Source organism: Pteropus vampyrus, unplaced genomic scaffold (assembly GCF_000151845.1).
Source record: "Pteropus vampyrus isolate Shadow unplaced genomic scaffold, Pvam_2.0 Scaffold16, whole genome shotgun sequence".
NCBI classification, from domain to species: Eukaryota; Metazoa; Chordata; class Mammalia; order Chiroptera; family Pteropodidae; genus Pteropus; species Pteropus vampyrus.
Genome location: NW_011888797.1, coordinates 6,016,326 through 6,030,257, shown reverse-complemented (window position 1 = coordinate 6,030,257; position 13,932 = coordinate 6,016,326). Strand labels below are relative to the sequence as shown.

The 13,932-nt window shown below is 48.3% G+C and overlaps 1 protein-coding gene across 1 annotated transcript in view; it reads right to left on the bottom strand.

Moving 5' to 3' along the window:
* The window catches only part of RFX4 (regulatory factor X4), a 124,187-nt gene that overhangs the window by 34,537 nt on the left and 75,718 nt on the right, over positions 1-13,932 (bottom strand). Inside the window, exons 9-13 of the mRNA XM_011354425.1 lie at positions 10,629-10,729; positions 8,574-8,632; positions 5,308-5,452; positions 1,953-2,047; positions 1,441-1,558 (exon numbers count right to left, since the gene is read on the bottom strand). Of these exons, the coding sequence (XP_011352727.1) occupies positions 1,441-1,558; positions 1,953-2,047; positions 5,308-5,452; positions 8,574-8,632; positions 10,629-10,729 (518 nt within the window). The remainder of the gene's footprint in view (positions 1-1,440; positions 1,559-1,952; positions 2,048-5,307; positions 5,453-8,573; positions 8,633-10,628; positions 10,730-13,932) is intronic.

The window sequence follows — 13,932 nt, the reverse complement described above, 5'->3', positions numbered from 1 at the left end:
GTCAGTTTACGAATCAGCAAGTTGAAGAATAAGGGATAAAGCAAGCAAAAGATGTTTGCTGTGTGGGTGTGTGTATATGTGTGGGATATGTTGTCGATCCTTTGATTCTGAAACCGAGAAAAATCTCAAATATTTTTCAACCATCTGCTTAACTGAAAGCAGTTCCGCATGAATGATTTTCCCAGAGCCAGAGGTAACATGTGCTAACAGTAAACTATGCTGAGCTGCAAGTCATCAAAATGCCATGCCCGATGGCGCTGCCCAGGTAGCAGTCACCAGCACGTTGCCATGTACAGCTCACGGTGCGGGCAGGTTCGGAGAACTTCCCAGTGCTGAGATGAAAGAAGAGTCCACAACGAAACGCTCCTCCGACTGGGTAAACACAGCCTTTCATGGACAGAGCCGTTTAGAAAAAAAAATAGTGCCTTCTGTGTCCCACCACATATTCACTGGCTTGTATAGCACAACTGGAAAACAGTGACAAGACCATAAAAAGCTAGATGGAAAAGTGTCAAATTAAACCCAGAGCAAAACCCAGAGCTGATTGGCTTAATTGGAGATAATGAGAAACGAAACCACATCTCTCCTTGCAAAGTAAAATAGAGAACGAAAGCAATTACCCAGAAAATTTACCAACAGCCCTTTGCCGAAATGCCTAGAAAATTGAGGCCCAAGTGTTTTGAGTTTTCAGATGCCTGGATAATGCCTTAAAGTCCCACCTCACGTTGCTAATGGTGACCTGGACTCAATGCACACTCCATTCTTTCCGACGGAAGCAAAACTGTGTCCATAGCGATCACCCCAAGTGGGTGGTTAGGAGATTGTTATAAGCACCTCTGGGCAGAGATTTCAAGTCCCAGTACACGGGAAAACAGCAGATGAGGACTTGAGGAACGTGAAGGAAACCCAAGGCGTCAGTAAAACAAAAGGAAAATGAACGCGAAAATCTTCTAGGGATTAGACTGGGGCACGTTTTCGAAGAAAACTTGAAAAAGCTCTGCCCATCGCTGGAATGCCAATCAAGCCATCTGCAAATGTTTGAACTCAGAGGCTTCTTCAAGTGCCCAGTCTTGGGAGGTGCACGCGATGAAATCCTGCAAAATGGTTCTGTAGAAGGAAGATCTCTGGGGACATCGGGCAAGAGCGGAGCACAGCCACTGCTATTTATTCCTGTCTGAACGCAAATACTGTGTGCTAACTTCTCATTTTCAGATTTGTACACTACACGCCTTGAGCACGCAATGCCGTCTCTCTCCCCGAAAGTCCTAACAGTACTGCGTCCCCCCTACCCCCCGAGAACACATACATTTCAGGGTGACATCCCTGTGGTCTCCGAGACAGCATGTAAGACCGTCGCCAACTCCGAGAAGTGACCTCAACACACAGAGCCCAAAGATAACGTGTTTGAGTGGGTGTGGGGAGGGCCTGGCGTGGCCTTACCAAAGCTGGGGGCACTGTGCAAGGTCATGTCCCGGATCACCCTCGTGCCGAAACAGGACCACATCAGGAGGAACTGCTGGGCCACTTTCTTCAGGGACCCTTGTCTCTTCGCTGCCACCTACAAGAAAGTGAACAACTTTAACAGGGGTTGACTTGACCTTTCATTTATTCCTGGCTTTGAGAAACGACAGGAGGGCTTATGGAAGGACTCCAAGTTCGCAGTATGGAGCCGTGGTTCTCAACTTTTTGTTTTTAGCAGCAGAAGTATACTTTAAAAAATGAAATCTTTTGTCAAGGCCCTTAGGTACTTACTTCACAGGTAAAAGAGACGCTGCCTCCTGCAACCCGCCCCCTCCTGAGGCGGCCCAGGCCACGCCTCAGAACCCTAGGGCTGCGTGGCTGCTGAGGAATACTCAGGTAGCTCACCGTGAGCCTCTGAACTGTACAGGTGTCGCAGAGGTCAGTGATGGGCTGCCGTACCCAGGGCTGCCCTCCTACCCCAGCTCACCAACCTTCACAACACAGCGGTCCACCATGGTGTCCAGCCACTCGATGTAGGACTCGATGGGAGACTGCTCCTCCAGGAGGTGGTCAAACTCCTGATACACTGCCAAACAAAGGACAACCCCACGCATCACTGCACTTGTGTTTAGACAGAGGTGCATCTTAAGAGAACAAAGGAGAAAAACTGAAAAAAAAACGGATCTCCAAAGTCCGAGCAGGGCATTCAAGAATTTAGAAAATATACCCCGAATTACCTTTCCAGGATTGTCCTCCATGTCTGTGGACACTTGAAACCCTGGCCACCCCACGTTCCTTGCCATGCCCCCCGAGTCCTGCTTTCCTCAGGCAGTTCCCTCTGCTTGGACTGTTTGGTTTTTCGTGCCCCAGCTGGAATGACCCTCGTGCGAGATCCTTTCTGACTCTTCCTGTGCCCTCTGCCAGTGGAACTGCTCGCTCCTCTGTCATTTCATAGCAGTTTATTTTCTGTATTCTCCATTATATCACTCATAACACTGTGTTATAGTTGTGTGTGTGTGTGTGTGTGTGTGTGTGTGTGTCCCCTGTCTGATATCCGTCTTAGCTGGCGCGTTCCCCGTGCCGTAGCTGCGGTTCAGTGCGTGCCAGCTTGCATGGATGGCCAGAGGCATCGTTGCCCTCCTGCGCTCTGCCCTGCGATTGGGCACACTTCATCATTCAAACATTTCTGAACCACAGCTCTATCAGGCAGGTAGCCTAACCAGACTCTCAGTGCTCAGCGTGCAGGAGATGGAGATGTTTAATAAATATTTGTGGAATCAAGGAAACAACCTCTGTGCCCTCAGTTTCCGCACTAGTGAAAGGGGGGGATAATCGTACCACCTTACGCCCTGTCTTCAGTCGCGAGTCGGGTAACTGAATCGGGAAAGTGCTTTGAGATCGGCGAAGCTCTGTGGAAAACGGGAACATGGCTGTGGTGATCTCCAGTTTGAAACATCTCTTTCCATGACATTTTTTTGAGTTTTCGTACGTGGAGCTCAATAAGCCAAACCACAATTCCAGACCCACACATTTCTATATTTTCATTTGAGCGGTTTTTGTCCTCCCATTTCACTGAACTGGCCCATTCGCCCTATTTTACTTAGTGGTTGGCTGCTACAAGAGGTCAGCTCCAGGGTCCAGAAGCTCACAGCACATTGGACTGAGAAAGGGCTTTCGACGCCCATGAAGTTGATCTGCCCCATTTTACAGACGAGGAAGCTATGTCTTAAAGAGATGAAATGACCCACTCAGGGGAGTCAGGGGGTGAGCTAGTGACAGAGCAGGGACCGGAACGCAGGCCTCTGAATTTCTTGTTCCTTCACTCTTCGTCACACTGTGTCTCAGCTGCTGTGATTCGGTCAGTGAGAATGACGGCGGCGGTGGCAATGAAGGTGCTGACCGCTAACGTTTATCCGGTGCCTGCTGCGTGCCAGGAACTCTTCTCAGTGCTTTACATGGACACTCTTGCTCCGCCTTACGACAGCCCCTAGACTGTGAGTGTCATGAGGCCAACATCTAGTCTGGAGGCATCGGTGACCTCCGCGGTGCCCCAGCAAAGGCTCAGAGCCTGGTGCCTGAAGCAAGCAACGGTGACTGTATTTTTTTTCCTATGAGTCGGGGTCACATTTTCCTTCCCCACGCAAAGGAGCTGAGGGCAGAAGAGAGCTTAGTGTGATGCTCCTCGGAACAGTTAGCAGAGCTGGGAAGCTGGATGTTCTCGGTTTCCGTTCATCCGTTCTCTCTGGCACAGACATTACTGTCACCTCCTCCGTGCCCGGCCTGATGTGAGGCTCTGGGGACACAGGCATCAGAGGTCCAGCTAGTGCCTTTAGGGTACTCGCAGCCGTGCTTTCTATTTGGCCGTCTAGCCGGGAGTAGGGAAAACAGGAAACGTGGCGGTAAGAACTTGGAGGATCCCAGAACCTCTGAAATGTGCCCAGAACCTCTGAAATGTGTCTTGTTATTTTTGTCTCTTCTGCTCCCCCACAAAGTGACAGCACTAGTGCACGGTGGTGATGCTGAGACTAGACTTGGGGTAAGGTTCACCAACTCTCTGAGGCTAAAGAATCTTGCTCATGGGAGCTGAGGTGGTGATTAAATGAGATCATGCGTGCGGTGAGTTTGACACAGGACCCGACATAGACTAGGCAGGTCTGTAAGCTGAAATATTATTTTAGTGATGATCTATGAAATCCTTAACGGGAAAGCAGGCTGGGGGCTGCAGAGAGGAAGAAATAGGAGCCTCACAGGAACCCTGGGGTTGAGGAGGAAAGAAGCCCCAGGGAAGGCCCGTATGGTCCAACATTTCAGCTGCTCCCTTTGCTTTGGAAAAGAGGTCTCTAACAGGGCCATCTTAGGGAATGTTACTCGTTTATAAGCACCGTGTGCTTAGACAGGCTGAAGAAAGTTTTCCCTCAAGACAACAGCTAGAAGTCATATACTGGAAACCTGAGGGGCCGGAGGCTCTCAGAAGAAGAGACCCCCCCGCCTCCTTCTCAGGGGGACAGCCACTCTGCAGCTTCCCGAACAATGTCCCTGCCAGCACCCATTCAGACGGTAAGGGTGCAGCAGCTGCCATAGCCTCCCACCTCTGGATCCTCTCAGCACCAGCCTTTCCGAGAGCTGACGGGGGGCGTGCGGACACCCTTCCCGCTCTCATGTTCCCTTTCCTCCAACGGCATGACAAAGGACGGCTGAGCTCAGGAAGGAAGGAGCCAGTAAACCCCTGGTCCAGAGTCCCCCCGGGCTGCTGGCTGTGATGGGCGTTTGAGAAAGAGCAGAGATGTGTTCATGATGGTCTCTGGCCCTCTCCTGTCCTCCACTCCCAAGAACACTCGGACCACACCGGGGTAATAGAGCAGTATTCCTGCAGTCGTTGTCCACAGGGATACAGAGAGATGTTCACAGAAGTATACCCCCATCAGTCCCCTGCTCAAACGTTGATGTCATCAAAAAGTTCACCTGCCGTTAGGCGCGTTGACTCATGTGGCCCGCACTAAAAAACAGGCAGCCTATCCAGCTGATGTACACTGAGACAGCAAATTTTTATTCTCATTTTTTTTTATGCCACCTATAGAAATATGCCTGGCACTGAAGGCCACACGTGAGGCTTTTTGCACGACACTGTGTGCTGCCCGGTTGCACCAGGACCCATTTTCTCCTGCAGGGTTGACACGTGTCCTCTTAAATCAATTAGCCCCCTCATCTGGGCCAACCCATTCAACAGAAATAATAAAAGCGGGGAGGACAGGGTGGGAATGCCACTTAAATATTTCCCAAGATACTTTTCCTTTCTTTCTTTTTAAAAGAAAGAAAAAAAGACACAACCGTGGTGGAACAGCTTACACTGGATGATGAGTTTCCGGTGCTCATCGCGAGAGTCCTCCATGGTATAAAGGGTTTGCTTGGTGATGCTGTTGAGGTCCACGTTCCTCCAGTCCTCCAGCATCTGGAAAGTGATGTCTGCACTGTGGATCACTGTTCGAGATGCCTGTAATCCAATCCAATCCACTCGTTAGCTCCTGGGTTGTTAGGTTCAAACCCTTTCACTTTTTTTTGTTTTTAGTTAAGCCTTTTTAATGAATCCGCCAGTGGTACTTTGCAAACTACTTCGCAATTCAGGAAAACTCAATTTCAGGAAATAAGTAGGTGAGTCTATAAACTCAGAAGATCTGTTCTCTCTTGTGGCTCTCTCACATCTCCCTTTCTCTCTAAGAAGAACTACCTCCAGGTGGCCTAAAAGCCAGACCAAGCCCTACTATTCCCAGCCCCTTTGGTCTTTACCCGGTGGAACAATGGGATGAAGCCCCGAGATCTGTCGGCCTTCTGATGTAAGCCTGCGGGATGGGAGCTCCGCGCTTAATGACCTGTGTGTCTCCCGTGCCTGAGAAGCGACAGGCCCAGATCTAGTAATGGTCCTGCCACCCCTGGGCCTATGACAGCTTTAGGCCCAGGATTGTACAGTGTTTATTTTTCATATGAATGTATTCTGGAGCAGTTTACAGTCTAGCCTTCTGTTTTTGCTTTTTGTTTTTTATGTAACTATAATAATTAAAACACATATACATAATTGAGATGGAGAAAAAGGGAAACTACATCTTAAGACTTGGTAGTTTATTCATGTGTATGTGTGTGTGTGAGAGAGAGAGAGAGAGAGAGCGTGAGCACACGCACGAGCCGTGGCTTCCTCAAAAGTTTTTAATAAAATTAAAAAAAATAAAAAGGGTTCAAATACACACGGACATTAAATGTCTCCTAATGCTTGTGAAGTTCCAGGCAAGGGTAAATACTGACAATACCTTTTACACCCAGACTGTCAACGCACAAGTAAAATCTTATTTAAATCATTGTAGAACTCTCTGAAGACCAGAGAGGCCTACAACATATATGAACATGTAAGCTGGGTCAGTCTCTGAAGATAATGAGAACAACTGAGTGCAAAGGTCTAGGATTCTGATTCAAATATATCTAGTTCAAATCCTGGCCTTGCTGCTGACCAGCTGATTGACTGGGGCGGGCGAGAAGATTAACCTGTTTCCTGAGCTATAAAATGGAGAGGTACCAGTACCCGCCTCTTACGGAGGGGTGCTGTCGAGGCTTTCTTGAGATAATGTTTAAAAAGTGCATAGTTCGGGGAGTAAGAGCTCCATAAAGGAGGCTTCTGTTATTCAGGTTGTTCTCTCTGTAGCAATTGTGTGACACCTCAGGACCTTTGCACACAGCGTCCCTGCCGGCTGGCACATTCTTCTCTTCCCCTGCCCCTGCCACGCCAACCCTTCTGTCATGTGCGCTCCGATTTCAATGTCACTCCCATGGTGAGGGCATCTCTAACCACTTTACCTAAATAGGACCTACATGCCCCATTGTCCTCTATTTCCGTTCTGTTTCCTTTATGACACTTACCATTTTAAATAATTTTTGTTTTATTTATTTATTTTTTTCCTGAGGAGGGCGAATAACCACTAAGCTTCCGCAGTGTCTGGCACACAGTAGGCACCCAAAAGTCTTTGTGGAATGAATGGCGGAGATGTGAAGCCAAGTTGCGTGCTTAGTGTATCTGGAAGGGCCCGGATATTTAGATCTTGGGTTTAAGTATTTGGGGGTGAGATTTTGGCTGGGTACCGTTTAGTCTGACTTGCCTCGTGTGTGTTTAGGGAAGCTCACCGGGATGCTAGCTAAGAGATTCCGTGGTGTTTCATTCCCAGCACTAACCCTGGTCCTCTGGCTGATCCAGGGATGTGTCTGATAGCTGCCCAGTGAAGACGGAAAGGTAGCGTTCGCTGGTTAAATTACATCCTGTCTGTGTGAGAGCGGAATGTGTGTGTGTGTGTGTGTGTGTGTGTGTGTGTGTGTGTGTGCGCGCGCGCACGCGCATGCGCGCGTGTGCAGGTGCTTACAGCCATGTGTGTGGATGCTTTGACCCACATGTGCATTAAAGGGTCAGAGGCTTTTCTAAACTGAGCCCCAGCGGGAGGCACCAAGACCACGTCCAGTTCCCTGATATGACTCGAGACCAGCTCTTCCAAGCCAGGGATCCCCATGAGTGAGGCGGGCCGAGTGTTAAGAGAAAATAGGGGTGATGAGGACAGTGCCAGACGGAAGAGAAAGGCTTGGCCCATCCAGGTGATTCCTGGCCTGGCGGAAAATAGCTCTAGGGTTTCCAGCTCTTAAAATTTTATCTGCAGAAAATCTGGGTGTTTAGCTGTCATCTGCCAGTTTCGTTTGTTAGTGATTAAGTTAAAAACAAAAAACAAAAACTGAACACATGCAAAGCCAGCAAAAATAACCCCACACCAGTGATCTGAGGGCCAGATTTGACCTGTAGCCACCAGTTTGCCCCTTTTGCTTTAAGATCATTAATATTTTATAGAGTCCCTTCCTTAAGATACAAAACTAATAGAAATGCAAAGCTTAATGCCATGAAGTTTTAACTTTGGAGTGATAGTAAGATCTACTTTTTACTGTATACATTTTTGTTATGTTTGAATTTTTTATATTAAGCATGTCGTTTTGTGGTAAATAGAACAGAAATCTGGAAAAACAAAATTGGATAAATATTTAATATACTTCAGGGCTGCGAATGCTTTTGTGATGACAGGAAGTACAACAAACAGCTCATCCCCTTTACCTGTTTGAATCACTGACCACAGTGTTGCTACCTGGGGTGATACTGTGCCCCCAGGCTACGTCCAGCAGTGTCTGTAGACATTCCTGATTGTCACAATGCAGGTGGTACTTGGGGGTGGCACTACTGGCATCTAGTGGGTAGAGGCCAGGGATGCTGCTAAACATCTACAATGCACAGAACAACTCCCCACGACAAAGGATTATCCAAGCCCAAAATGTGGCAGAGAAACCCTTATTTACTTAAGGAAGACACAAACTCGTGGACCTAGGACGTATCTGAAAGGTGAAGGGGCAAGTGACACCAGAAATTATTTCGTATGTACGTTGAAACTATTTAGTGGTTTGCTAACATTTTTATTCCCTATCTGTAGAAATTAAAGTTACACAGCCACTCCTTGACAGATCCTCTAGGGAGCTGTTCTGTGAGTTTGTCCTCCTTTGTGATGACTTAGCAGTAGTTAGAACACATAACACAGGACACATACCTGGCAAAGATGATTTAGTGATGTTTGCCGTCTCAGAATTTGGGAAAACCTTCTTGACACTGCAAGAAGAAAAGAGTTTGAAATGTTTTCAGGCTTTATGGTCCTATGTTGGATTATCCAGGGGCAGATTTTTAAAAGTAGCTTTCTTATAAAGTAGCTTTCTTATTTGCCTAAATTTGTCTCACTTTCTGAGCACATATTAGGCGCCCACTGGCAAAACCCTGCATTTGACTCTTTGTTCTCCCATTTGGACAACTGTTTCCTAAAACGCTGATATTTAGGGTGCATATTTCAAAGTCACCCCCACGCCACACTGGCAGATGTGAGAAATTGTAGTGTCAATCAACCGTGAATAAAAAGCAATTATTTAGTTGTCTTTCATTTCACTAATTGCAAGTTCAATCACTTCTCCCCATAACTAACTGCAGGAATCAAGTGCAAGCTTTGAAGAAGGCCCTTTAAAAAGTAATCTGTCTAATAGGAAACCCTGATGGAGCCTCAGTGCTGTATGGTGCTGGGGGTTGTTCCTCAGATGGGACCCAGGGCTGCACTGCACCTTGAACGTGGCTCTGCGTTCGTCATCTGTCAGTTTTATCAAATGAGCTCCAAGACCTCTTTGCGTGTTTTGATGATCCTGTTTCTTAGCGGACGTGATTCGAAGTGGGGTGACCTTGTATCTGTGGATTTCTAAGCAGACAAGTCAAGTGTCTGCCTGAGGTCTTCGTTCTTACAGAGTCATTTGGAGTAGTGTGTGTTTCCACATTCCCGAGGTGCACCCCAAGGCTCCCTGGGAAGAGTAGGTGTCTCCAGGGACTCACAGGTGTACGGTCCAAGAAAAAGCTCCATGCTGCTAACTTTCAACAGGTTTGCTTTGTCAGCATAATTAAAATGGGTGCAGGCATTCCTCTCATTAATTTCTCAACTGATGAAGCAAGTCAGAAATGTCCCTTGGATTATTGTAACCTGTCCTCAGAGCCAGCCTGGTTTGAAAAATCGGGCGTGGGGTGGAGGATTGGGGTGGGCGAACAGATGAACTTCTAATTTTCCAGGCCAATCAATCGTTAATCCATCTCCTTAATTACTTTTTCTTTAACTTTGTGATGTGGAATTTAGTGCTCGTGAAAAGAAAAGAACTGAGAACCGTGAAATAAAGCGGGCTTTATCAACAGGTGATGGGCACTGCAGGCGGCCTCAGAGCCGCTGAATGGGCTCCCTTTGCCTGTGGAGAGAGGGTAATTTGATCTCCTTCGTTTTCCTCGCGGGCACTGATTTGGGGCAAGAATGGCAAGCCGTATTCAAATGGGGCTTTAAGAAACATATCTCTTAAAACTTTGTTTTGCTCAAAATCATTTCAACTTCGTTTAACAGCACGTGAGTCTTCCCACAAGTACGGACACATGGACACAGGGAGATAGGACCGGTTTTCTCAGGCAGAACTAACGCTGGGGAACGGAAGGTGACGCTCGACAGAGAAAAGATTCACAGTCCCAGGCCCCTTATGAGAAATACTAACTTGGCTTTCTTGTTAGGCAGGGAATCGAATATGTGAAAACAGCCCCGTAGCTGTTTCCTGCCTCCTGCTCCCACCATTTTGTGGGCACAAGCTTCGGGGGTCAGACAGACTGGAGTTTGACGCCAGGCTCGTAGTTGTCGGCCGTGTGGTGGCTTTGGAAATGTTTCTCTGCCTCGTGGAGCCTCATCTGTAGATGAGGGAGACTGTTTCCGACATTACTGAGATGACGTGAGGATTACATGAGGTGAGGAGTATGGCGGTGATGAGCAGAAACTTTGGGGTTGATAGACAGACCTGAAAGCAAATCCCACCTCTGCTACTTAGCTATGTCTCTAAGCCTGTTTCCTTTTCTATAGAAGGAGGTATGCTGCTTTATGTAGCAATAAACATTTTGTGAGGATTAAATAAATTAATGTATAGAAAGCACTAAGCATAATATTTGGTGCTTTATAGTAATAAACAGTAAATGGTAGCTATTATTATTATTTTATTAACAACCTATGTAAGCTGTTTGGCACTCTGCCCTCAAACTCAGTACTCACGTTCAAACTTGATGTTTCGCAGATTTTCTGGGAGGTCGTGGAGAGCCACTTTTAGCCACTCATCCAGCTGCTTGGCAAACTTCCGGATCACCTGAGTTAAGCTGGAAAGAGAAATGATGCATTTAAGCGCCTCCCGCGTGGCCCGGTGCTTCCCATCGGCCCTACAGGATTTTATTTCCCCTAATGGTGTTTTGGCTACAACCAATAGGTGCCACTCACAGAGCAACTTCAGAGACAGGGCTGGCAGCCCAAGCCCTGTGGGGAGCTGCTGGGTCTGAGAAGGGCACCAATAGAATGTGCTCCGGTGCCAGCGCTGGCCGACAGGAAGACACAGCATGCGCAAGTGTGGAGAAAAGCCCGCTGCACGGCTCGGCGGCATCCAGAACGCTTCCTGCCAGCAAAACACCATCCTTCGTGTTTTCCGGAGAGCCTGGTGTGAGGGGTGAGGACAGTGGGCAGCGGGCCTGAGCGCGCCGGTTGGTAATTGGCCTCTTCTCTTCATGCTGCCCAGTCTTGTCTGAAACCCCCAGCGGGACAGGACCCGTGACAGTGTACCACTGTGCCTGCCCGCCCGGCCCGGGCCTCGGCTTACCCAGCTGCTTGCTGCTCGGTAGGAACTGGAAAGCAACCGTGTATGTTTAAGCTGGCGAACAACCCCGATGTGGAACTTGAAACCATATCAGATTTGGAGAGTCAAGGACTCTTTGGGGGCAGGCGGTCGGAGGGGGTTAGAGGGGTGAAAGGTCAGGGGGCGGCAGTAGGTTACAATATGAGATGGGAATTTGGAGCTGAGAAGACACTGAACACCCTTTCTGGGGTGTCCTGCTCAGCCCTAGGTCCAGTGTCCTCCACAAAGTCCTCCTCGGTCTGGCCCGCCATAGGGACTTCTCCCCATGTTGACACTCACACCATCCTTGCCTGCCACCAACACGGCCTACCCTGCCCCGGTTCAGGCTCCCGCTGACTCTCCCGTCAGACCATCGTCACGAACTTCGGCCTCTCTGGGCAATCCCACCCTGCTCCTCCGCTCACTCATTCTTCTCTTCTCCATGATGAATCCCATCCTTCTCCATGACCCTCATACCTCCAGTTCCCCACTCCCCGCCCCCCCCCGCCCCGTCCACCAGCAGGTGGCATCACCTCCTGCTTCTCAGGGAAGACGACTGAAAAGCAAGAGCTTCATCGACATTCCGCTCCCTTCCTGCCTAGAATCGAGCCCACCCCTATTTCATCCCCTCCTGCCTTCTCGGGAGCCTTACATGCCCCTTTTCCTGCCTGTTCCACCCTTTCATCTCTCCTGGATCACTCCTCTCATCGTGTTAATGCGTTCAAGAATGGTTCACCTTAAAAACAAACAAAAAAACACGCTTATTTCCTCACTCCTCGAGCTATCGCCCTCTGTCTTCCACTTCACAGACCTGCTTCTTCAAAGAGCCGTCTACTCTGTCTCCTTTTCCGCCCCTCCCATTCACCCCCGACTTCATTCCCGTTCCGTGTTCTAAACGGCTCTCAGCCAGGCAGCAGCCTCCATCCGGGACACCAACCCAATGGGCTCGTTTTGGTTCTCATCTCGCTTGACCCTTTGGCAGCATTCGGCTGGCTGTTCGCCCTGGCTCCTTTGGGAAACATTTGCTTCCCTGGGCGTTCGTGACCCCTCCATCTTCCGGCCACTCCTCCTCAGTCACCCAGCTCAGCCCCTTCTACCTGGCCATTAACATCTTCCGGTTCTTCCAAGTCTAGTCCTGGGCCCTCTCTTATCACTCTTTATTGCTTCCTTGGATAGTTTCTCCATGCCCACAGCTCCAGTCGCCATCTACACTCACTTGTATAACTCTGGAGAGGTCTTCAGATTCCACCTGCCTAGAGGACCCCTCCCCATTCAGGAGTCCCAAAGGCACGTCGAACCCAGCATGTCCAAACGGAGCTCCTCATTTCCCCGTCAGACCTGGCTCTCTTCTTGTGTTCCCTATTTCCATGTGAACTCTTCTTCCCACGAAGTTTCGTTCGTTAACTTTTTTATTATTAAAAATTTCAAATATGCCCCAGGATAGAGAGAATAGTATAATAAACCTCAAAGTATCCTGGACCTAGCTTCAATAATTAGCGACATTTTGCCATTTTATCACATGCCACTCTTTTCTGGTGTGTTTTAAGGAAATTCAAGATATCATTTCATTTCAAAATCTTAGAATGCATTTCTAACGTGCATTTAAATATGTATGCATATGTCCACACACACACACACACACACTTAAAACCACCATACCATTAGTACACCTAAAGAATGAACGATTCTTTAATATTATCTAAAGCCCAATACGTACTCAAATTTCTCTCTTTCTCTCAAAGACATCTTTTAGTTTGTTTGAATCAGGATCCAAACGAGGTCTACAAATTGCATAAAACAGATAACATTGCCTTGTTCTGTTTCTTAAGCCTTTTAAAAAATTATGTTTCATGCCATTGGTTTACTGGCAACGTCATATTATTTGTTCCATCGGATGTCCCACGTTCCGATTTGGCTGATTCCTTCCTTGTAGTGCCATTTATCCTATTCGTCTATCCTGTGTGCTTCCCGTAACATGGCAGTTCGGCCTAAAGACTTGATTAAATTCATTACAATTTTTGAGGCAAGAAAACTTTGTAAGTGGCCCCTGTGCTGCTCACTGCATCACATCGTGAGGCTTCGAACGTCTGGTTCCTCTTTCTAGTTTTGAGACTCTCTCCCCATTACCAGGTAGTGCAGAGTTTATCTCCGAGTTACCTCTCACCCTCGTCCATACTCCAGGCTATCACCATCCTTCACCTAGGCCACTGCAGTGGCTTCCACAGTGTCCCCGCCCTGCTCTCCTTCCCACCTCCAACCCCGTCATGATGGGAATTTTGCCAAAACACTTGCAATCCTGATCTGTTTCACTTTCTGGTTAAAATTCAAGACGTTTTCATTATTCTTAGGGTAAAAACCCAAATCCTCACGGTGACCCCAAAGGCTCACACTATGGCCCTGCCGTCCTCTCCAGCCTTGTCCTGCATCTTCACCCATCATCCACATTTCAGTCCCACCGGCCTCTGCCTGGTCCTCTGCCTGGTCGTTTGCCACCGCGGGGCCTCTGCGCTTGGCTTCCTTTCACCCAGGAAAATCCCACTCCTCTCTACCTACTCAGCAACTCATCCGTCTGATCTCAGCCCAGGAAAACCTTCGCTGAAGCCCCCTGAGACTAGGTCAGAGCCCCCAGCGATTCCTCTGGAAGGAGCCTGTACTGTGACACTTGCAAGCTAGACACTAACTTGTGTGATTATCTGA